Source organism: Nerophis ophidion, linkage group LG08 (genome assembly GCF_033978795.1).
Source record: "Nerophis ophidion isolate RoL-2023_Sa linkage group LG08, RoL_Noph_v1.0, whole genome shotgun sequence".
Lineage (NCBI taxonomy): Eukaryota > Metazoa > Chordata > Actinopteri > Syngnathiformes > Syngnathidae > Nerophis > Nerophis ophidion.
In genome coordinates this window covers 26,553,234-26,579,029 of record NC_084618.1, presented here as the reverse complement: position 1 = coordinate 26,579,029, position 25,796 = coordinate 26,553,234, and the positions used below count along the sequence as shown (strand labels likewise).

The window sequence follows — 25,796 nt, the reverse complement described above, 5'->3', positions numbered from 1 at the left end:
GTGCAGTATTATGATAAAAATTTGAATTTGACTCAATAACAGTCGCAATTTGACAAGAAACCCTTACCATTTTGGTAGTATTATCACAACAGTCGTCAATTTACTCAACGCAAGTTCAAATTTTTTTTAAAGAAAAACTAAACATTTTTCGTAATATTATGATAAAAGTTGGACTTTGACCCAATAACAGTCGCAATTTGACAAGAAAACCTTAAAATTTTGGCAATATTACCACAAAAGTCGTCCTTTTACTTAGGGCAAGTTGAAAAAAATGTTAAGAAAAACTGAACATTTACGCAATATCATGATAAAAGTTGGACTCTGACTCAATAACAGTCGCAATTTGACAAGAAAACCTTAAAATTTTGGCAGTATTATCACAAAAGTCGTCATGTTACTCAACGCAAGTTCAAATTTTGGAAGAAAAACTGAACATTTGCGTAATATTATGATAAAAGTTGGACTTTGACTCAATAACAGTCGCAATTTAACAGGAAACCTTACATTTTTGGCAGTATTATCACAAAAGTCGTCATTTTACTCAACGCAAGTTCAAATTTTTGGAAGAAAAACTGAACATTGTCGTAATATTATGATACAACTTGGACTTTCACTCAATAACAGTTGCAATTTGATAAGAAAACCTTAAAATATTGGCAGTATTATCACAAAAGTCGTCATTTTACTCAACGCAACTTCAAATTTTTTGAAGAAATACTAAACATTTGTCGTAATATTATGATAAAAGTTGGACTTTGACTCAATAACAGTCGCAATTTGACAAGAAAACCTTAAAATTTTGGCATTATCACAAAAGTCGTCATTTTACTTAACGCAAGTTCAAATTTTTTTAAGAAAAACTGGACATTTGCGTAATTTTATGATAAAAGTTTGACTTTGACTCAATAACAGTCGCAATTTGACAGGAAAACCTTAAAATTTTGGCAGTATTATCACAAAAGTCGTCATTTTACCCAATGCAAGTTCAAATTTTTGAAGAAAAACTGAACATTTGCGCAATATTATGATAAAAGCTGGACTCTGACTCAATAACAGTCGCAATTTGATAAGAAAACCTTAAATTTTTAGCAGTATTATCACAAAAGTCGTCATTTTACTCAACGCAAGTTCAAATTTTTTTAAGAAAAACTGAACATTTGCGCAAAATTATGATAAAAGTTGGAGTTTGACTCAATAACAGTCGCAATTTGACAAGAAAACCTTAACATTTTGGCAGTATTATCACAAAAGTCGTCATTTTACTCAACGCAAGTTCTAATTTTTTGAAGAAAAAACTGAACATTTGTCGTAATATTATGATAAAAGTTAGACTTTGACTCAATAACAGTCGCAATTTTGACAAGAAAACCTTAAAATGTTGGCGGTATTATCACAAAAGTCGTCATTTTACTCAACGCAAGTTCAAATTTTGGAAGGAAAATTTAACATTTGCGTAATATTATAGTAAAAGTTGGACTTTGACTCAATAAAAGTCGCAATTTGACAAGAAAACCTTAAAATTTTGGCAGTATTATCGCAAAAGTCGTCATTTTACTCAATGCAAGTTCAAATTTTGAAGAAAAACTGAACATTTGCATAATATTATGATAAAAGTTGAACTTTGACTCAATAACAGTCGCAATTTGACAAGAAAACCTTAAATTTTTGGCGGTATTATCACAAAAGTCGTCATTTTACCCAATGCAAGTTCAAATTTTTGAAGAAAAACAAAACATTTGCGCAATATTATGATAAAAGTTGGACTTTGACTCAATAACAGTCGCAATTTGACAAGAAAACCTTAAAATTTTGGCATTATTATCACAAAACTCGTCATTTTACTCAACGCAAGTTAAAATTTTGGAAGAAAAACTGAACATTTGAGTAATATTATGATAAAAGTTGGACTTTGACTCAATAACAGTCGCAATTTGACAAAAAAAACATACATTTTTGGCAGTATTATCCCAAAAGTCGTCATTTTACTCAACGTAAGTTCAAATTTTTTGAAGAAAAACTGAACATTTGTCGTAATATTATTATAAAAGTTGGACTTTGACTCAATAACAGTCGCAATTTGACGGGAAAACCTTAAAATATTGGCAGTATTATCACAAAAGTCGTCATTTTACTTAACGCAAGTTAAACATTTTTTTAAGAAAAACTGAACATTTGCTTAATATTATGATAAAACTTGGACTTTGACTCAATAACAGTCGCAATTTGACAAAAAAACCTTAACATTTTGGTAGTATTATCACAAAAGTCGTCATTTTACTCAACGCAAGTTCAAATTTTTTTTAAAGAAAAACTAAACATTTGTTGTAATATTATGATAAAAGTTGGACTTTGACCCAATAACAGTCGCAATTTGACAAGAAAACCTTAAAATGTTGGCAATATTACCACAAAAGTCGTCATTTTACTTAGGGCGAGTTGAAAAAAATGTTTGGAAAAACTGAACATTTGCATAATATTATGATAAAAGTTGGACTTTGACTCAATAACAGTCGCAATTTGGCAAGAAAACCTTAACATTTGGCAGTATTATCACAAAAGTCGTCATTTTACTCCACGCAAGTTCAAATTTCAGAAGAAAAACTGAACATTTGTGCAGTATTATGATAAAAATTTGAATTTGACTCAATAACAGTCGCAATTTGACAAGAAACCCTTAACATTTTGGTAGTATTATCACAACAGTCGTCATTTTACTCAACGCAAGTTCAAATTTTTTTTAAAGAAAAACTAAACATTTTTCGTAATATTATGATAAAAGTTGGACTTTGACCCAATAACAGTCGCAATTTGACAAGAAGACCTTAAAATTTTGGCAATATTACCACAAAAGTCGTCCTTTTACTTAGGGCAAGTTGAAAAAAATGTTAAGAAAAACTGAACATTTACGCAATATCATGATAAAAGTTGGACTCTGACTCAATAACAGTCGCAATTTAACAGGAAACCTTACATTTTTGGCAGTATTATCACAAAAGTCGTCATTTTACTCAATGCAAGTTCAAATTTTTGGAAGAAAAACTGAACATTTGTCGTTATATTATGATAAAAGTTAGACTTTGACTCAATAACAGTCGCAATTTGAAAAGAAAACCTTAAAATGTTGGCAGTATTATCACAAAAGTCGTCATTTTACTCAACGCAAGTTCAAATTTTGGAAGGAAAATTTAACATTTGCGTAATATTATAGTAAAAGTTGAACTTTGACTCAATAACAGTCGCAATTTGACAAGAAAACCTTAAATTTTTGGCGGTATTATCACAAAAGTCGTCATTTTACCCAATGCAAGTTAAAATTTTTGAAGAAAAACAAAACATTTGCGCAATATTATGATAAAAGTTGGACTTTGACTCAATAACAGTCGCAATTTGACAAGAAAACCTTAAAATTTTGGCATTATTATCACAAAAGTCGTCATTTTACTCAACGCAAGTTAAAATTTTGGAAGAAAAACTGAACATTTGAGTAATATTATGATAAAAGTTGGACTTTGACTCAATAACAGTCGCAATTTGACAAAAAAAACATACATTATTGGCAGTATTATCCCAAAAGTCGTCATTTTACTCAACGTAAGTTCAAATTTTTGGAAGAAAAACTGAACATTTGTCGTAATATTATTATAAAAGTTGGACTTTGACTCAATAACAGTCGCAATTTGACAAGAAAACCTTAAAATATTGGCAGTATTATCACAAAAGTCGTCATTTTACTTAACGCAAGTTAAACATTTTTTTAAGAAAAACTGAACATTTGCTTAATATTATGATAAAACTTGGACTTTGACTCAATAACAGTCGCAATTTGACGGGAAAACCTTAAAAATTTGGCAGTATTATCACAAAAGTCGTCATTTTACTCAACGCAAGTTCAAATTTTGGAAGAAAAACTGAACATTTGCGCAATATTATAATAAAAGTTGGACTTTGACTCTATAACAGTCGCCATTTGACAAGAAAACCTTAAAATTTTGGCAGTATTATCACAAAAGTCAGTATTATCACAAAAGTCGTCATTTTACTTAACGCAAGTTAAAAAAATTGGAGGAAAAACTGAACATTTGCTTAATATTATGATAAAAGTTGGACTTTGAATCAATAACAGTCACAATTTTACAAGAAAACCTTAAATTTTTGGCAGTATTACCACAAAAGTCGTCATTTTACTCAATGCAAGTTAAAATTTTACAAGAAAAACTGAACATCTGTGCAATATTATGATAAAAGTTGGAAGTTGACTCAATAACAGTCACAATTTGACAAGAAAACCTTAACATTTTGGTAGTATTATCACAAAAGTCGTCATTTTACTCAACGCAAGTTCAAATTTTTTTTAAAGAAAAACTAAACATTTGTTGTAATATTATGATAAAAGTTGGACTTTGACCCAATAACAGTCGCAATTTGACAAGAAAACCTTAAAATTTTGGCAATATTACCACAAAAGTCGTCATTTTACTTAGGGCAAGTTGAAAAAAATGTTAAGAAAAACTGAACATTTACGCAATATCATGATAAAAGTTGGACTCTGACTCAATAACAGTCGCAATTTGACAAGAAAACCTTAAAATTTTGACAGTATTATCACAAAAGTCATCATGTTACTCAACGCAAGTTCAAATTTTGGAAGAAAAACTGAACATTTGCGTAATATTATGATAAAAGTTGGACTTTGACTCAATAACAGTCGCAATTTAACAGGAAACCTTACATTTTTGGCAGTATTATCACAAAAGTCGTCATTTTACTCAACGCAAGTTCAAATTTTTGGAAGAAAAACTGAACATTTGTCGTAATATTATGATAAAACTTGGACTTTGACTCAATAACAGTCGCAATTCGACAAGAAAACCTTAAAATATTGGCAGTATTATCACAAAAGGCGTCATTTTACTCAACGCAACTTCAAATTTTTTGAAGAAATACTAAACATTTGTCGTAATATTATGATAAAAGTTGGACTTTGACTCAATAACAGTCGCAATTTGACAAGAAAACCTTAAAATTTTGGCATTATCACAAAAGTCGTCATTTTACTTAACGCAAGTTCAAATTTTTTTAAGAAAAACTGGACATTTGCGTAATTTTATGATAAAAGTTTGACTTTGACTCAATAACAGTCGCAATTTGACAGGAAAACCTTAAAATTTTGGCAGTATTATCACAAAAGTCGTCATTTTACCCAATGCAAGTTCAAATTTTTGAAGAAAAACTGAACATTTGCGCAATATTATGATAAAAGCTGGACTCTGACTCAATAACAGTCGCAATTTGACAAGAAAACCTTAAATTTTTAGCAGTATTATCACAAAAGTCGTCATTTTACTCAACGCAAGTTCAAATTTTTTTAAGAAAAACTGAACATTTGCGCAAAATTATGATAAAAGTTGGACTTTGACTCAATAAAAGTCGCAATTTGACAAGAAAACCTTAAAATTTTGGCACTATTATCGCAAAAGTTGTCATTTTACCCAATGCAAGTTCAAATTTTGAAGAAAAACTGAACATTTGCATAATATTATGATAAAAGTTGAACTTTGACTCAATAACAGTCGCAATTTGACAAGAAAACCTTAAATTTTTGGCAGTATTATCACTAAAGTCGTCATTTTACCCAATGCAAGTTCAAATTTTTGAAGAAAAACAAAACATTTGCGCAATATTATGATAAAAGTTGGACTTTGACTCAATAACAGTCGCAATTTGACAAGAAAACCTTAAAATTTTGGCATTATTATCACAAAAGTCGTCATTTTACTCAACGCAAGTTAAAATTTTGGAAGAAAAACTGAACATTTGAGTAATATTATGATAAAAGTTGGACTTTGACTCAATAACAGTCGCAGTTTGACAAAAAAAACATACATTTTTGGCAGTATTATCACAAAAGTCATCATTTTACTCAACGTAAGTTCAAATTTTTTGAAGAAAAACTGAACATTTGTCGTAATATTATTATAAAAGTTGGACTTTGACTCAATAACAGTCGCAATTTGACAAGAAAACCTTAAAATATTGGCAGTATTATCACAAAAGTCGTCATTTTACTTAACGCAAGTTAAACATTTTTTTAAGAAAAACTGAACATTTGCTTAATATTATGATAAAACTTGGACTTTGACTCAATAACAGTCGCAATTTGACGGGAAAACCTTAAAAATTTGGCAGTATTATCACAAAAGTCGTCATTTTACTCAACGCAAGTTCAAATTTTGGAAGAAAAACTGAACATTTGCGCAATATTATAATAAAAGTTGGACTTTGACTCTATAACAGTCGCCATTTGACAAGAAAACCTTAAAATTTTGGCAGTATTATCACAAAAGTCAGTATTATCACAAAAGTCGTCATTTTACTCCGCGCAAGTTCAAATTTTGGAAGAAAAACTGAACATTTGTGCAGTATTATGATAAAAGTTGGAATTTGACTCAATAACAGTCGCAATTTGACAAGAAAACCTTAACATTTTGGTAGTATTATCACAAAAGTCGTCATTTTACTCAACGCAAGTTCAAATTTTTTTTAAAGAAAAACTAAACATTTGTTGTAATATTATGATAAAAGTTGGACTTCGACCCAATAACAGTCGCAATTTGACAAGAAAACCTTAAAATTTTGGCAATATTACCTCAAAAGTCGTCATTTTACTTAGGGCGAGTTGAAAAAAATGTTAGGAAAAACTGAACATTTGCATAATATTATGATAAAAGTTGGACTTTGACTCAATAACAGTCGCAATTTGGCAAGAAAACCTTAACATTTTGGCAGTATTATCACAAAAGTCGTCATTTTACTCAACGCAAGTTCAAATTTTTGGAAGAAAAACTGAACATTTGTCGTAATATTATGATAAAACTTGGACTTTGACTCAATAACAGTCGCAATTCGACAAGAAAACCTTAAAATATTGGCAGTATTATCACAAAAGGCGTCATTTTACTCAACGCAACTTCAAATTTTTTGAAGAAATACTAAACATTTGTCGTAATATTATGATAAAAGTTGGACTTTGACTCAATAACAGTCGCAATTTGACAAGAAAACCTTAAAATTTTGGCATTATCACAAAAGTCGTCATTTTACTTAACGCAAGTTCAAATTTTTTTAAGAAAAACTGGACATTTGCGTAATTTTATGATAAAAGTTTGACTTTGACTCAATAACAGTCGCAATTTGACAGGAAAACCTTAAAATTTTGGCAGTATTATCACAAAAGTCGTCATTTTACCCAATGCAAGTTCAAATTTTTGAAGAAAAACTGAACATTTGCGCAATATTATGATAAAAGCTGGACTCTGACTCAATAACAGTCGCAATTTGACAAGAAAACCTTAAATTTTTAGCAGTATTATCACAAAAGTCGTCATTTTACTCAACGCAAGTTCAAATTTTTTTAAGAAAAACTGAACATTTGCGCAAAATTATGATAAAAGTTGGACTTTGACTCAATAAAAGTCGCAATTTGACAAGAAAACCTTAAAATTTTGGCACTATTATCGCAAAAGTTGTCATTTTACCCAATGCAAGTTCAAATTTTGAAGAAAAACTGAACATTTGCATAATATTATGATAAAAGTTGAACTTTGACTCAATAACAGTCGCAATTTGACAAGAAAACCTTAAATTTTTGGCAGTATTATCACTAAAGTCGTCATTTTACCCAATGCAAGTTCAAATTTTTGAAGAAAAACAAAACATTTGCGCAATATTATGATAAAAGTTGGACTTTGACTCAATAACAGTCGCAATTTGACAAGAAAACCTTAAAATTTTGGCATTATTATCACAAAAGTCGTCATTTTACTCAACGCAAGTTAAAATTTTGGAAGAAAAACTGAACATTTGAGTAATATTATGATAAAAGTTGGACTTTGACTCAATAACAGTCGCAGTTTGACAAAAAAAACATACATTTTTGGCAGTATTATCACAAAAGTCATCATTTTACTCAACGTAAGTTCAAATTTTTTGAAGAAAAACTGAACATTTGTCGTAATATTATTATAAAAGTTGGACTTTGACTCAATAACAGTCGCAATTTGACAAGAAAACCTTAAAATATTGGCAGTATTATCACAAAAGTCGTCATTTTACTTAACGCAAGTTAAACATTTTTTTAAGAAAAACTGAACATTTGCTTAATATTATGATAAAACTTGGACTTTGACTCAATAACAGTCGCAATTTGACGGGAAAACCTTAAAAATTTGGCAGTATTATCACAAAAGTCGTCATTTTACTCAACGCAAGTTCAAATTTTGGAAGAAAAACTGAACATTTGCGCAATATTATAATAAAAGTTGGACTTTGACTCTATAACAGTCGCCATTTGACAAGAAAACCTTAAAATTTTGGCAGTATTATCACAAAAGTCAGTATTATCACAAAAGTCGTCATTTTACTCCGCGCAAGTTCAAATTTTGGAAGAAAAACTGAACATTTGTGCAGTATTATGATAAAAGTTGGAATTTGACTCAATAACAGTCGCAATTTGACAAGAAAACCTTAACATTTTGGTAGTATTATCACAAAAGTCGTCATTTTACTCAACGCAAGTTCAAATTTTTTTTAAAGAAAAACTAAACATTTGTTGTAATATTATGATAAAAGTTGGACTTCGACCCAATAACAGTCGCAATTTGACAAGAAAACCTTAAAATTTTGGCAATATTACCTCAAAAGTCGTCATTTTACTTAGGGCGAGTTGAAAAAAATGTTAGGAAAAACTGAACATTTGCATAATATTATGATAAAAGTTGGACTTTGACTCAATAACAGTCGCAATTTGGCAAGAAAACCTTAACATTTTGGCAGTATTATCACAAAAGTCGTCATTTTACTCAACGCAAGTTCAAATTTTTTTTAAAGAAAAACTAAACATTTGTTGTAATATTATGATAAAAGTTGGACTTTGACCCAATAACAGTCGCAATTTGACAAGAAAACCTTAAAATGTTGGCAATATTACCACAAAAGTCGTCATTTACTTAGGGCGAGTTGAAAAAAATGTTTGGAAAAACTGAACATTTACATAATATTATGATAAAAGTTGGACTTTGACTCAATAACAGTCGCAATTTGGCAAGAAAACCTTAACATTTGGCAGTATTATCACAAAAGTCGTCATTTTACTCCACGCAAGTTCAAATTTCAGAAGAAAAACTGAACATTTGTGCAGTATTATGATAAAAATTTGAATTTGACTCAATAACAGTCGCAATTTGACAAGAAACCCTTAACATTTTGGTAGTATTATCACAACAGTCGTCATTTTACTCAACGCAAGTTCAAATTTTTTTTAAAGAAAAACTAAACATTTTTCGTAATATTATGATAAAAGTTGGACTTTGACCCAATAGCAGTCGCAATTTGACAAGAAAACCTTAAAATTTTGGCAATATTACCACAAAAGTCGTCCTTTTACTTAGGGCAAGTTGAAAAAAATGTTAAGAAAAACTGAACATTTACGCAATATCATGATAAAAGTTGGACTCTGACTCAATAACAGTCGCAATTTGACAAGAAAACCTTAAAATTTTGGCAGTATTATCACAAAAGTCGTCATGTTACTCAACGCAAGTTCAAATTTTGGAAGAAAAACTGAACATTTGCGTAATATTATGATAAAAGTTGGACTTTGACTCAATAACAGTCGCAATTTAACAGGAAACCTTACATTTTTGGCAGTATTATCACAAAAGTCGTCATTTTACTCAACGCAAGTTCAAATTTTTGGAAGAAAAACTGAACATTGTCGTAATATTATGATACAACTTGGACTTTCACTCAATAACAGTTGCAATTTGATAAGAAAACCTTAAAATATTGGCAGTATTATCACAAAAGTCGTCATTTTACTCAACGCAACTTCAAATTTTTTGAAGAAATACTAAACATTTGTCGTAATATTATGATAAAAGTTGGACTTTGACTCAATAACAGTCGCAATTTGACAAGAAAACCTTAAAATTTTGGCATTATCACAAAAGTCGTCATTTTACTTAACGCAAGTTCAAATTTTTTTAAGAAAAACTGGACATTTGCGTAATTTTATGATAAAAGTTTGACTTTGACTCAATAACAGTCGCAATTTGACAGGAAAACCTTAAAATTTGGGCAGTATTATCACAAAAGTCGTCATTTTACCCAATGCAAGTTCAAATTTTTGAAGAAAAACTGAACATTTGCGCAATATTATGATAAAAGCTGGACTCTGACTCAATAACAGTCGCAATTTGATAAGAAAACCTTAAATTTTTAGCAGTATTATCACAAAAGTCGTCATTTTACTCAACGCAAGTTCAAATTTTTTCAAGAAAAACTGAACATTTGCGCAAAATTATGATAAAAGTTGGAGTTTGACTCAATAACAGTTGCAATTTGACAAGAAAACCTTAACATTTTGGCAGTATTATCACAAAAGTCGTCATTTTACTCAACGCAAGTTCTAATTTTTTGAAGAAAAAACTGAACATTTGTCGTAATATTATGATAAAAGTTAGACTTTGACTCAATAACAGTCGCAATTTGACAAGAAAACCTTAAAATGTTGGCAGTATTATCACAAAAGTCGTCATTTTACTCAACGCAAGTTCAAATTTTGGAAGGAAAATTTAACATTTGCGTAATATTATAGTAAAAGTTGGACTTTGACTCAATAAAAGTCGCAATTTGACAAGAAAACCTTAAAATTTTGGCAGTATTATCACAAAAGTCGTCATTTTACTCAATGCAAGTTCAAATTTTGAAGAAAAACTGAACATTTGCATAATATTATGATAAAAGTTGAACTTTGACTCAATAACAGTCGCAATTTGACAAGAAAACCTTAAATTTTTGGCGGTATTATCACAAAAGTCGTCATTTTACCCAATGCAAGTTCAAATTTTTGAAGAAAAACAAAACATTTGCGCAATATTATGATAAAAGTTGGACTTTGACTCAATAACAGTCGCAATTTGACAAGAAAACCTTAAAATTTTGGCATTATTATCACAAAAGTCGTCATTTTACTCAACGCAAGTTAAAATTTTGGAAGAAAAACTGAACATTTGAGTAATATTATGATAAAAGTTGGACTTTGACTCAATAACAGTCGCAATTTGACAAAAAAAACGTACATTTTTGGCAGTATTATCCCAAAAGTCGTCATTTTACTCAACGTAAGTTCAAATTTTTTGAAGAAAAACTGAACATTTGTCGTAATATTATTATAAAAGTTGGACTTTGACTCAATAACAGTCGCAATTTGACAAGAAAACCTTAAAATATTGGCAGTATTATCACAAAAGTCGTCATTTTACTCAACGCAAGTTCAAATTTTGGAAGAAAAACTGAACATTTGCGCAATATTATAATAAAAGTTGGACTTTGACTATATAACAGTCGCCATTTGACAAGAAAACCTTAAAATTTTGGCAGTATTATCACAAAAGTCAGTATTATCACAAAAGTCGTCATTTTACTCCGCGCAAGTTCAAATTTTGGAAGAAAAACTGAACATTTGTGCAGTATTATGATAAAAGTTGGAATTTGACTCAATAACAGTCGCAATTTGACAAGAAAACCTTAACATTTTGGTAGTATTATCACAAAAGTCGTCATTTTACTCAACGCAAGTTCAAATTTTTTTTAAAGAAAAACTAAACATTTGTTGTAATATTATGATAAAAGTTGGACTTCGACCCAATAACAGTCGCAATTTGACAAGAAAACCTTAAAATTTTGGCAATATTACCACAAAAGTCGTCATTTTACTTAGGGCGAGTTGAAAAAAATGTTAGGAAAAACTGAACATTTGCATAATATTATGATAAAAGTTGGACTTTGACTCAATAACAGTCGCAATTTGGCAAGAAAACCTTAACATTTTGGCAGTATTATCACAAAAGTCGTCATTTTACTCAACGCAAGTTCAAATTTTTTTTAAAGAAAAACTAAACATTTGTTGTAATATTATGATAAAAGTTGGGCTTTGACCCAATAACAGTCGCAATTTGACAAGAAAACCTTAAAATGTTGGCAATATTACCACAAAAGTCGTCATTTTACTTAGGGCGAGTTGAAAAAAATGTTTGGAAAAACTGAACATTTGCATAATATTATGATAAAAGTTGGACTTTGACTCAATAACAGTCGCAATTTGGCAAGAAAACCTTAACATTTGGCAGTATTATCACAAAAGTCGTCATTTTACTCCACGCAAGTTCAAATTTCAGAAGAAAAACTGAACATTTGTGCAGTATTATGATAAAAATTTGAATTTGACTCAATAACAGTCGCAATTTGACAAGAAACCCTTACCATTTTGGTAGTATTATCACAACAGTCGTCAATTTACTCAACGCAAGTTCAAATTTTTTTTAAAGAAAAACTAAACATTTTTCGTAATATTATGATAAAAGTTGGACTTTGACCCAATAACAGTCGCAATTTGACAAGAAAACCTTAAAATTTTGGCAATATTACCACAAAAGTCGTCCTTTTACTTAGGGCAAGTTGAAAAAAATGTTAAGAAAAACTGAACATTTACGCAATATCATGATAAAAGTTGGACTCTGACTCAATAACAGTCGCAATTTGACAAGAAAACCTTAAAATTTTGGCAGTATTATCACAAAAGTCGTCATGTTACTCAACGCAAGTTCAAATTTTGGAAGAAAAACTGAACATTTGCGTAATATTATGATAAAAGTTGGACTTTGACTCAATAACAGTCGCAATTTAACAGGAAACCTTACATTTTTGGCAGTATTATCACAAAAGTCGTCATTTTACTCAACGCAAGTTCAAATTTTTGGAAGAAAAACTGAACATTGTCGTAATATTATGATACAACTTGGACTTTCACTCAATAACAGTTGCAATTTGATAAGAAAACCTTAAAATATTGGCAGTATTATCACAAAAGTCGTCATTTTACTCAACGCAACTTCAAATTTTTTGAAGAAATACTAAACATTTGTCGTAATATTATGATAAAAGTTGGACTTTGACTCAATAACAGTCGCAATTTGACAAGAAAACCTTAAAATTTTGGCATTATCACAAAAGTCGTCATTTTACTTAACGCAAGTTCAAATTTTTTTAAGAAAAACTGGACATTTGCGTAATTTTATGATAAAAGTTTGACTTTGACTCAATAACAGTCGCAATTTGACAGGAAAACCTTAAAATTTTGGCAGTATTATCACAAAAGTCGTCATTTTACCCAATGCAAGTTCAAATTTTTGAAGAAAAACTGAACATTTGCGCAATATTATGATAAAAGCTGGACTCTGACTCAATAACAGTCGCAATTTGATAAGAAAACCTTAAATTTTTAGCAGTATTATCACAAAAGTCGTCATTTTACTCAACGCAAGTTCAAATTTTTTTAAGAAAAACTGAACATTTGCGCAAAATTATGATAAAAGTTGGAGTTTGACTCAATAACAGTCGCAATTTGACAAGAAAACCTTAACATTTTGGCAGTATTATCACAAAAGTCGTCATTTTACTCAACGCAAGTTCTAATTTTTTGAAGAAAAAACTGAACATTTGTCGTAATATTATGATAAAAGTTAGACTTTGACTCAATAACAGTCGCAATTTTGACAAGAAAACCTTAAAATGTTGGCGGTATTATCACAAAAGTCGTCATTTTACTCAACGCAAGTTCAAATTTTGGAAGGAAAATTTAACATTTGCGTAATATTATAGTAAAAGTTGGACTTTGACTCAATAAAAGTCGCAATTTGACAAGAAAACCTTAAAATTTTGGCAGTATTATCGCAAAAGTCGTCATTTTACTCAATGCAAGTTCAAATTTTGAAGAAAAACTGAACATTTGCATAATATTATGATAAAAGTTGAACTTTGACTCAATAACAGTCGCAATTTGACAAGAAAACCTTAAATTTTTGGCGGTATTATCACAAAAGTCGTCATTTTACCCAATGCAAGTTCAAATTTTTGAAGAAAAACAAAACATTTGCGCAATATTATGATAAAAGTTGGACTTTGACTCAATAACAGTCGCAATTTGACAAGAAAACCTTAAAATTTTGGCATTATTATCACAAAACTCGTCATTTTACTCAACGCAAGTTAAAATTTTGGAAGAAAAACTGAACATTTGAGTAATATTATGATAAAAGTTGGACTTTGACTCAATAACAGTCGCAATTTGACAAAAAAAACATACATTTTTGGCAGTATTATCCCAAAAGTCGTCATTTTACTCAACGTAAGTTCAAATTTTTTGAAGAAAAACTGAACATTTGTCGTAATATTATTATAAAAGTTGGACTTTGACTCAATAACAGTCGCAATTTGACGGGAAAACCTTAAAATATTGGCAGTATTATCACAAAAGTCGTCATTTTACTTAACGCAAGTTAAACATTTTTTTAAGAAAAACTGAACATTTGCTTAATATTATGATAAAACTTGGACTTTGACTCAATAACAGTCGCAATTTGACAAAAAAACCTTAACATTTTGGTAGTATTATCACAAAAGTCGTCATTTTACTCAACGCAAGTTCAAATTTTTTTTAAAGAAAAACTAAACATTTGTTGTAATATTATGATAAAAGTTGGACTTTGACCCAATAACAGTCGCAATTTGACAAGAAAACCTTAAAATGTTGGCAATATTACCACAAAAGTCGTCATTTTACTTAGGGCGAGTTGAAAAAAATGTTTGGAAAAACTGAACATTTGCATAATATTATGATAAAAGTTGGACTTTGACTCAATAACAGTCGCAATTTGGCAAGAAAACCTTAACATTTGGCAGTATTATCACAAAAGTCGTCATTTTACTCCACGCAAGTTCAAATTTCAGAAGAAAAACTGAACATTTGTGCAGTATTATGATAAAAATTTGAATTTGACTCAATAACAGTCGCAATTTGACAAGAAACCCTTAACATTTTGGTAGTATTATCACAACAGTCGTCATTTTACTCAACGCAAGTTCAAATTTTTTTTAAAGAAAAACTAAACATTTTTCGTAATATTATGATAAAAGTTGGACTTTGACCCAATAACAGTCGCAATTTGACAAGAAGACCTTAAAATTTTGGCAATATTACCACAAAAGTCGTCCTTTTACTTAGGGCAAGTTGAAAAAAATGTTAAGAAAAACTGAACATTTACGCAATATCATGATAAAAGTTGGACTCTGACTCAATAACAGTCGCAATTTAACAGGAAACCTTACATTTTTGGCAGTATTATCACAAAAGTCGTCATTTTACTCAATGCAAGTTCAAATTTTTGGAAGAAAAACTGAACATTTGTCGTTATATTATGATAAAAGTTAGACTTTGACTCAATAACAGTCGCAATTTGAAAAGAAAACCTTAAAATGTTGGCAGTATTATCACAAAAGTCGTCATTTTACTCAACGCAAGTTCAAATTTTGGAAGGAAAATTTAACATTTGCGTAATATTATAGTAAAAGTTGAACTTTGACTCAATAACAGTCGCAATTTGACAAGAAAACCTTAAATTTTTGGCGGTATTATCACAAAAGTCGTCATTTTACCCAATGCAAGTTAAAATTTTTGAAGAAAAACAAAACATTTGCGCAATATTATGATAAAAGTTGGACTTTGACTCAATAACAGTCGCAATTTGACAAGAAAACCTTAAAATTTTGGCATTATTATCACAAAAGTCGTCATTTTACTCAACGCAAGTTAAAATTTTGGAAGAAAAACTGAACATTTGAGTAATATTATGATAAAAGTTGGACTTTGACTCAATAACAGTCGCAATTTGACAAAAAAAACATACATTATTGGCAGTATTATCCCAAAAGTCGTCATTTTACTCAACGTAAGTTCAAATTTTTGGAAGAAAAACTGAACATTTGTCGTAATATTATTATAAAAGTTGGACTTTGACTCAATAACAGTCGCAATTTGACAAGAAAACCTTAAAATATTGGCAGTATTATCACAAAAGTCGTCATTTTACTTAACGCAAGTTAAACATTTTTTTAAGAAAAACTGAACATTTGCTTAATATTATGATAAAACTTGGACTTTGACTCAATAACAGTCGCAATTTGACGGGAAAACCTTAAAAATTTGGCAGTATTATCACAAAAGTCGTCATTTTACTCAACGCAAGTTCAAATTTTGGAAGAAAAACTGAACATTTGCGCAATATTATAATAAAAGTTGGACTTTGACTCTATAACAGTCGCCATTTGACAAGAAAACCTTAAAATTTTGGCAGTATTATCACAAAAGTCAGTATTATCACAAAAGTCGTCATTTTACTTAACGCAAGTTAAAAAAATTGGAGGAAAAACTGAACATTTGCTTAATATTATGATAAAAGTTGGACTTTGAATCAATAACAGTCACAATTTTACAAGAAAACCTTAAATTTTTGGCAGTATTACCACAAAAGTCGTCATTTTACTCAATGCAAGTTAAAATTTTACAAGAAAAACTGAACATCTGTGCAATATTATGATAAAAGTTGGAAGTTGACTCAATAACAGTCACAATTTTACAAGAAAACCTTAACATTTTGGCAATTTTATGAAAAGATTCGTAATTTTACTCGACAAGAGTCTCAATTTTATGAGAAAACTTTAAAAATGCTGGAAATATAATAATAATAATAATGTAAATAAATGAACATAGATTTACACAACACTAAAATAAGTAAATTCTAACTAAATGAACAATGAATAACAACACTGATGATTTTTAATTAAACTCTAAAGGTTTAATAAAAAAAAAAGTTTTTAATTAAACTATAAGTACAATTAAAGGGGCAGCATGGTGGGATAGAGGTTAGTGCGTCCGCCTCACAATACGAAGGTCCTGAGTAGTCCTGAGTTCAATCCCGGGCTCGGGATCTTTCTGTGTGGGGTTTGCATGTTCTCCCCGTGAGTGCGTGAGTTCCCTCTGGGTTCTCCGGCTTCCTCCCACCTCCAAAAGCATGCACCTGGGGATAGGTTGATTGGCAACACTAAATTGGCCCTAGTGTGTGAATGTGAGTGTGAATGTTGTCTGTCTATCTGTGTTGGCTCTGCGATGAGGTGGCGACTTGTCCAGGGTTTGTGAGATAGGCTCCAGCGACTCCAAAAGGGACAAGCGGTAGGAAATAGATGGATGGATATATATATATATATATATATATATATATATATACTGTATATATTGTCCTTAATGAGCCACATGTTTATGTTCTGTTTCTGTTGTCACTCTCAGGTGTACATCGCCGCTTTCGCCATCTCAGGTTACTCCACCGCCGCCTTCCGGAGTCGCTACAAGCCCTTCAATCCGGTCCTGGGAGAGACCTACGAGTGTGTGAGGGAGGACCGCGGCTTTTGCTTCGTCAGCGAGCAGGTCAACAGCCAATCACCAAACAGTAGCCCACTAAGTGCTGGGACACATTCCCGCTCCAGGTGGTAATCAAATCCTAAACAGGATCCTAAAGAATATTTGGCTCCATTTGGGACGACCTGTTCCAGTTCTTTCACACCTTCAGTGGGGCCTTGATTAATTTATTGCCTCATGCCTCAAGTGGGAGCGTTTGAACACAGGAAGCGTGTACTACACAGTTCAACCGCCAGACAGCAGCAGAGAGCAGGAAAAGAACCTCTTCCAAGCGTAACAGAAAATGTCAAAATCATACACTTTAGTAACATTTCTTGTAAAGAATGAAGACACAGGCCCTCGTGTCAACAAATTGTATCATTTCAGACATGTTTGATAACAGAAAAGAAGAAAAAAATAAACAAAAAGAGTAATTTAAGTACAAAAATAACAATATGGTGATTTATACAGTTACAATGTTTACATCACATGATTACAGTTTTCATTCCAACATGTCCGAAAAAGGAGTAGGAAGAAGGAGAGCTTATTTTACCCCACCCATTTTCCATCTGGAAATAATTGTTCAGTTCCTTTTTCCATCTTTAATACAAAAAACACAGGTATAAATCAATAAATATCACATGAAAAGATGGTTAAATTACTGCATGTTTAACATTATTGACCGAACATGTGATATTGTAGATCAAAGGTGTCGCGGCACACTCTAAACATACTATAATAATGAATCAAAATCAATGTCGGTATGAATTATTGACCTATTCAAGATTTCAATTGCCTTAAAGCAAATATTCCACTTTGAACATTTATTGCATATTTTGTATGTTTGCCAAAAAAAAACAACAACCACGTTTTCTTTGATATAAAGGCATAGAAGAAACAAACAAAAAAAATCCTAATAAAACACACACATATATATATATATATATATATATATATATAATCACACAAAAAATATATATATATACATATACACTTATGTATGCATATATATATATATATATTTATATATATATATATATATATATATGTGTGTTTTGTTAGGATTTATATATATATATATATACATATACACTTATGTATGAATATATATATATTTATATATATATGTATGTATATATATATATATATGTATGTATATATATATATATATATATCAATATATATATATATATATATATATATATCAATCAATCAATGTTTATTTATAACCCCTAAATCACAAGTGTCTCAAAGGGCTGCACAAACCACTACGACATCCTCGGAAGAACCCACATAAAGGCAAGGAGAACTCACACCCAGTGTGACGTCGGTGGCAATGATGACTATGAGAACCTTGGAGAGGACGATATATATATATATGTATATATATATATGGCCTTTTTGTTTATTCTTATGACTGAGACCTTTCCGGGGTCCATGGCACAAACCTTGAGAGGGGCCCTTGAGGTTAAAAAAAAAAAATATTGTGTATTGAAAAATGAAACGTTTCAAAATGACCCCCAAATTCTTTTATTTTCCCAGTTGAAAAAGTTAGGACACCCCTGTGATAAATGATGATAAATCAATGAAGTTGATTTTTTTTTTTCATCAGTATTCGTCTTTCTCCTACTTTGTAAACACTTTGATCAGTTTGTTGAAGTGGATCATATCAACATTGATCCATACTTGACTTCCACATAGTGATGTACTGAAGGTGTTAGATGTTGTATGTGCGTACAAACCTTTCTAGAACTTTGTCTTGATCTCCTGTTTCTTTGTGGCCTCAGGTGTGTCACCATCCTCCCATCTCAGCCTGCCATGCAGACTCAGACAACTTCTCCTTCTGGCAAGGTGAGACTTCAAAACCTCAGAGGCAGAACCTGGACTTGAGCTTGAACCCTTTTTCTTCTTGGTGTGCCAACAGACCAGAGGTGGAAGAACAAGTTCTGGGGCAAGTCGCTGGAGATCGTGCCCACCGGAATGGTGAACGTCACGCTGCCCAGGTAACGTCGGGCGGGATGACGGGACGCTCCAGAAGAATGTCCCCCTAAGGTGTTGTTGGTGTCACGTCCAGGTACAGAGACCACTACGAGTGGAACAAAGTGGTGACCTGCATCCACAACGTGCTGAGTCAGCAGCGCTACCTGGAACATTACGGCGAAGTCACCATCCGAAACCTGAAGAGCAACATATGCACCTGCAAGATCACCTTCGTGAAGGTGAGTCCTTAAAGAAGGACCTGGTTCTTCCCTTCTTGTCACGGTCCCACATGTTGGTTTTGGTCTGGTAGTCTCGCTACTGGGGCTCCGAGGCCAACAAGAACGAGGTCCAAGGCACGGTGCTGGACCAGAGCGGCAGTGTCATTCACCGCTTTGGAGGTCTGTGGCATGAAGGCATCTTCTGTGACACGCTGCCCACGCCCAAGTGCGTCTGGAAGCCTAGTACGTCTTTTCTGGCACTTTCTTCTTCTACATCCTTTGTTCTCTTCCTCACCTTCCACCTCCTCTCCTGATGCCCGGCAGACCCACAGCCCAAAGACCACCTGCTCTACTACGGCTTCTCCTCCTTCGCCATGGAACTCAACGAGCTCACGCCAGACCTCAGGCCTCTGCTGCCCCCTACAGACACCAGGCTGCGGCCTGACCAACGGTGACCAAACAGAAGAAGTTACTCACACAAGCAGGAAGTTCCTAACTCAAGCAGGAAGTTGCTAACTCAAGCAGGAAGTTGTTAACACAAGCAGGAAGTTACTAACACATGCAGGAAGTTGCTAACACAAGCAGGAAGTTCTTAACACAAGCAGGAAGTTCTTAACACAAGCAGGAAGCTACTCACACAAGCAGGAAGTTATTAACACAAGCAGGAAGTTACTAACACAAGCAGGAAGTTGCTAACTCAAGCAGGAAGTTGTTAACTCAAGCAGGAAGTTGTTAACACAAGTAGGAAGTTACTAACACATGCAGAAAGTTGCTAACACAAGCAGGAAGTTCTTAACACAAGCAGGAAGTTCTTAACTCAAGCAGGAACTTACTCACACAAGCAGGAAGTTCTTAACACAAGCAGGAAGTTACTAACACATGCAGGAAGTTGCTAAATAACACACGAAGTTGCTAACACACACAGGATGTTACTAACACAAACAGGAAGCTGCTAACACAAGCAGGAAGTTGCTAACACAATCAGGAAGTTGCTAACACAAGCAAGTCGTTGCTAACACAAGCAGGTCGTTGCTAACACAAGCAGGAAGTTGCTAACACAAGCAGGAAGTTGCTAACACAAGCAGGAAGGTACTAACACAAGCAGGAAGTTTCTAACACAAGCAGGAAGTTGCTAACACTAACAGGACGTTGCTAACACAAGCAGGAAGTCACTAACACAAGTAGGAAGGTACTAACACAACCAGGAAGTTGCTAACACGAGCAGGAAGTTGCTAACACAAGCAGGAAGTTGCTAACACAAGCAGGAAGGTACTAACACAAGCAGGAAGTTCTTAACACAAGCAGGAAGTTTCTAACACAAGCAGGACGTTGCTAACACAAACAGGACGTTGCTAACACAAGCAGGAAGTCACTAACACAAGCAGGAAGTTGCTAACACAAGCAGGAAGTTACTAACACAAGCAGGAAGTTGCTAACTCAAGCAGGAAGTTGTTAACTCAAGCAGGAAGTTGTTAACACAAGTAGGAAGTTACTAACACATGCAGAAAGTTGCTAACACAAGCAGGAAGTTCTTAACACAAGCAGGAAGTTCTTAACTCAAGCAGGAACTTACTCACACAAGCAGGAAGTTCTTAACACAAGCAGGAAGTTACTAACACATGCAGGAAGTTGCTAAATAACACACGAAGTTGCTAACACACACAGGATGTTACTAACACAAACAGGAAGCTGCTAACACAAGCAGGAAGTTGCTAACACAATCAGGAAGTTGCTAACACAAGCAAGTCGTTGCTAACACAAGCAGGTCGTTGCTAACACAAGCAGGAAGTTGCTAACACAAGCAGGAAGTTGCTAACACAAGCAGGAAGGTACTAACACAAGCAGGAAGTTTCTAACACAAGCAGGAAGTTGCTAACACTAACAGGACGTTGCTAACACAAGCAGGAAGTCACTAACACAAGTAGGAAGGTACTAACACAACCAGGAAGTTGCTAACACGAGCAGGAAGTTGCTAACACAAGCAGGAAGTTGCTAACACAAGCAGGAAGGTACTAACACAAGCAGGAAGTTCTTAACACAAGCAGGAAGTTTCTAACACAAGCAGGACGTTGCTAACACAAACAGGACGTTGCTAACACAAGCAGGAAGTCACTAACACAAGCAGGAAGTTGCTAACACAAGCAGGAAGTTGCTAACACAAGCAGGAAGTTGCTAACACAAGATGGAAAGTACTAACACAAGCAGGAAGTTAATAACCCAAGCAGGGAGTTGCCAACACACACAGGAAGTGGCTAACACAAACAAAAAGTTACTAACACAAGCAGAAAATTGCTATCACAAGCAGGAAGTTGCTAACACAAGCAGGAAGTTCTTAACACAAGCAGGGAGTTCTTAACACAAGCAGGAAGTTGCTAACACAAGCAGGAAGTTTCTAACACAAGCAGGAAGTTTCTAACACAAGCAGGAAGTTGCTAACACAAGCAGGAAGGTACTAACACAAGCAGGAAGTTCTTAACACAAGCAGGAAGTTTCTAACACAAGCAGGAAGTTGCTAACACAAACAGGACGTTGCTAACACAAGCAGGACGTTACTAACACAAGCAGGAAGTCACTAACACAAGCATGAAGGTACTAACACAAGCAGGAAGTTGCTAACACAAGCAGGAAGTTGCTAACACAAGCAGGAAGTTGCTAACACAAGCAGGAAGGTACTAACACAAGCAGGAAGTTTCTAACACAAGGAGGAAGTTGCTAACACAAACAGGACGTTGCTAACACAAGCAGGACGTTGCTAACACAAGCAGGAAGTCACTAACACAAGCAGGAAGGTACTAACACAAGCAGGAAGTTGCTAACACAAGCAGGAAGTTGCTAACACAAGCAGGAAGTTGCTAACACAAGCAGGAAGGTACTAACACAAGCAGGAAGTTAATAACCCAAGCAGGGAGTTGCCAACACACACAGGAAGTGGCTAACACAAACAAGAAGTTACTAACACAAGCAGAAAATTGCTATCACAAGCAGGAAGTTGCTAACACAAGCAGGAAGTTTCAAACACAAACAGGAAGTTGCTAACACAAGCAGGAAGTCACTAACACAAACAGGAAGTTGCTAACACAAGCGTGAAGTTACTAACACAAGCAGGAAGTTACAAACATAAGCAGAAAATTATTAACACAAGCAGGAAGTTAATAACCCAAGCAGGGAGTTGCTAACACAAGCAGGTCGTTGCTAACACAAGCAGGAAGTTGCTAACACAAGCAGGAAGTCGCTAACACAAGCAGGAAGTCAATAACACAAGCAGGAAGTTGCTAACACAAGCAGGAAGTTGCTAACACAAGCAGGAAGTTGCTAACACAAGCAGGAAGGTACTAACACAAACAGGTAGTTGCTAACACAAGCAGGAAGTTGCTAACACAAGCAGGAAGTTGCTAACACAAGCAGTAAGTCGCTAACACAATCAGGAAGGTACTACCACAATCAGGTAGTTGCTAACACAAGCAGGAAGTTGCTAACACAAGCAGGAAGTTACTTACACAAGCAGGAAGTTGCTAACACAAGCAAGAAGTTCTTAACACAAGCAGGAAGTTCTTAACACAAGCAGGAAGTTGCTAACACAAGCAGGAAGTTTTTAACACAAGCAGGAAGTTGCTAACACAAGCAGGAAGTTGCTAACACAAGCAGGAAATCGATAACATAGCAGGAAGGTACTAACACAAACAGGTAGTTGATAACACAAGAAGGAAGTTGCTAACACAAGCAGGAAGTTGCTAACACAAGCAGGAAGTCGCTAACACAATCAGGAAGGTACTACCACAATCAGGTAGTTGGTAACACAAGCAGGAAGTTGCTAACACAAGCAGGAAGTTACTTACACAAGCAGGACGTTGCTAACACAAGCAGGAAGTTCTTAACACAAGCAGGAAGTTCTTAACACAAGCAGGAAGTTGCTAACACAAGCAGGAAGTTTCTAACACAAGCAGGAAGTTGCTAACACAAACAGGAAGTTGCTAACACAAGCAGGATGTCACTAACACAAGCAGGAAGGTACTAACACAAGCAGGAAGTTGCTAACACAAGCAGGAAGGTACTAACACAAGCAGGAAGTTCTTAACACAAGCAGGAAGTTTCTAACACAAGCAGGAAGTTGCTAACACAAACAGGACGTTGCTAACACAAGCAGGAAGTCACTAACACAAGCAGGAAGGTACTAACACAAGCAGGAAGTTGCTAACACAAGCAGGAAGTTGCTAAGACAAGCAGGAAGTTGCTAACACAAGCAGGAAGGTACTAACACAAGCAGGAAGTTAATAACCCAAGCAGGGAGTTGCCAACACACACAGGAAGTGGCTAACACAAACAAGAAGTTACTAACACAAGCAGAAAATTGCTATCACACGCAGGAAGTTGCTAACACAAGCAGGAAGTTTCTAACACAAACAGGAAGTTGCTAACACAAGCAGGAAGTCACTAACACAAACAGGAAGTTGCTAACACAAGCGTGAAGTTACTAACACAAGCAGGAAGTTACAAACATAAGCAGAAAATGATTAACACAAGCAGGAAGTTAATAACCCAAGCAGGGAGTTGCCAACACACACAGGAAGTGGCTAACACAAACAAGAAGTTACTAACACAAGCAGAAAATTGCTATTACAAGCAGGAAGTTGCTAACAATAGCAGGAAGTGGCTAAGAAGCATAAAGCTGCTCACACGCAGGAAAGGGCTAGCATGAGCAGGAGGTCGCTAACACAAGCAGAACGTTGCTAACACACGCAGGAAGTTGCTAACACACGCAGGGAGTTGCTAACACACACAAAAAGTTGCTAACAAAAGCAGGAAGTTGCTAACACAAGCAGGAAGTCGCTAACACACGCAGGGAGTCGCTAACACACGCAGAAAGTTGCTAACACAAGCAGGAAGTTGCTAACACAAGCAGGAAGTCGCTAACGCAAGCAAGAAGTTGCCAACACACACAGGAAGTTGCCAACACACGCAGGAATTTGTTAACGCAAGCAGGAAGTTACTAACACACGTAGGAAAATGCTAACATGACCAGGAGGTCACTAAGACAAGCAGGAAGTCGCTAACCCATACACAAGCAGGAAGTTGCTAACACAAGCAGGAAGTTACAAACACAAGCAGGTAGTTGCTAACACAAACAGGAAGTTGCTAACACACACAGGAAGTTACTAACACAAACAGGAAGTTATTAACACAAGCAGGAAGATGCTCACACAAGCAGGAAGTTGCCAACACAAGCAGGTAGTTGCTAATAAACACAGAACGTTACTAACACAAACAGGAAGTTTCAAACACAAGCAGCAAGTTGCTAACAAACACAGGAAGTTGCTCACATAATCAGGAAGTTACTAACACAAGCAGGAAGTTGCTAACACAAGCAGGTAGTTGCTAACACAAACAGGAAGTTGCTAACACACACAGGAAGTTACTAACACAAGCAGGAAGTTACAAACAAGCAGGAAGTTACTAACACAAGCAGGAAGTTGCTAACAAATGCAGAAAGTTACTAAAATAAGCAGAAAGTTGCAGACAAAAATAAACAGAAAATTTGAATCAACAAAAACATAAAACGTTCCAAACCAAACAGTAAGTCAGAAACAACAACAAAAAAGAAATTACAATTCAAACAGGAAGTTACAATCACAAACATGAAGTAGCAAGGTAACACAAACAGTGCATTACAGATAAGTTCCAAACCAAAAGGAAAGTTACAGAAAAATAAAACAGTAATGTACAAACACAAACAGGAAGTTACAATCACAAACAGGAAGTTAGAAACACAAAAGCACTTAGAGGAAGTGAGAAATGACATCAAACAGGAAGTTACAAGCAAACCCAAAAAGTTACAGTCAAAACACACAAGAAGCTACAAAATAAAACAAGAAGTTGCAAACAAACACTGCAATAAAAACATACCGGAAGTTAGAGATGAAAAACCAGAAGTTACTAAATAAGACAGGAAGTTGCAGACCAACACTTCAATAAAAACATACGGGAAGTTAAAAACAAAAAAACAGGAAGTTCCAAAATAAAACAGGAAGTTACACACACAAACAGGAAGTTGCAGACAAAAACTGCAATACAGGAGGTTAGACACCCAAATAAGGAAGTTACAAACTTAAACAGGAAGTTGCAAAGTAAGACCAACAGGATATCACCAGTAAGAAGTTCCAAACCAAACAGGAAGTTACAAGCAAACACAAATAGTTACAGTCAAAACACACAGGGAGCTACAAAATAAAACAGGAAGTTGCAGACAAACACTA

At 33.8% G+C, this 25,796-nt stretch overlaps 1 protein-coding gene across 2 annotated transcripts in view; it reads left to right on the top strand.

Moving 5' to 3' along the window:
• osbpl7 (oxysterol binding protein-like 7) overlaps positions 1 to 25,796 on the top strand; it is an 80,696-nt gene that overhangs the window by 52,120 nt on the left and 2,780 nt on the right. For both annotated transcript variants that reach the window (XM_061908116.1, XM_061908115.1), the window contains 6 exons: positions 17,240 to 17,377; positions 19,135 to 19,198; positions 19,272 to 19,350; positions 19,422 to 19,566; positions 19,638 to 19,788; positions 19,870 to 19,996. In XM_061908116.1, the coding sequence (XP_061764100.1) occupies positions 17,240 to 17,377; positions 19,135 to 19,198; positions 19,272 to 19,350; positions 19,422 to 19,566; positions 19,638 to 19,788; positions 19,870 to 19,996 (704 nt within the window). The remainder of the gene's footprint in view (positions 1 to 17,239; positions 17,378 to 19,134; positions 19,199 to 19,271; positions 19,351 to 19,421; positions 19,567 to 19,637; positions 19,789 to 19,869; positions 19,997 to 25,796) is intronic.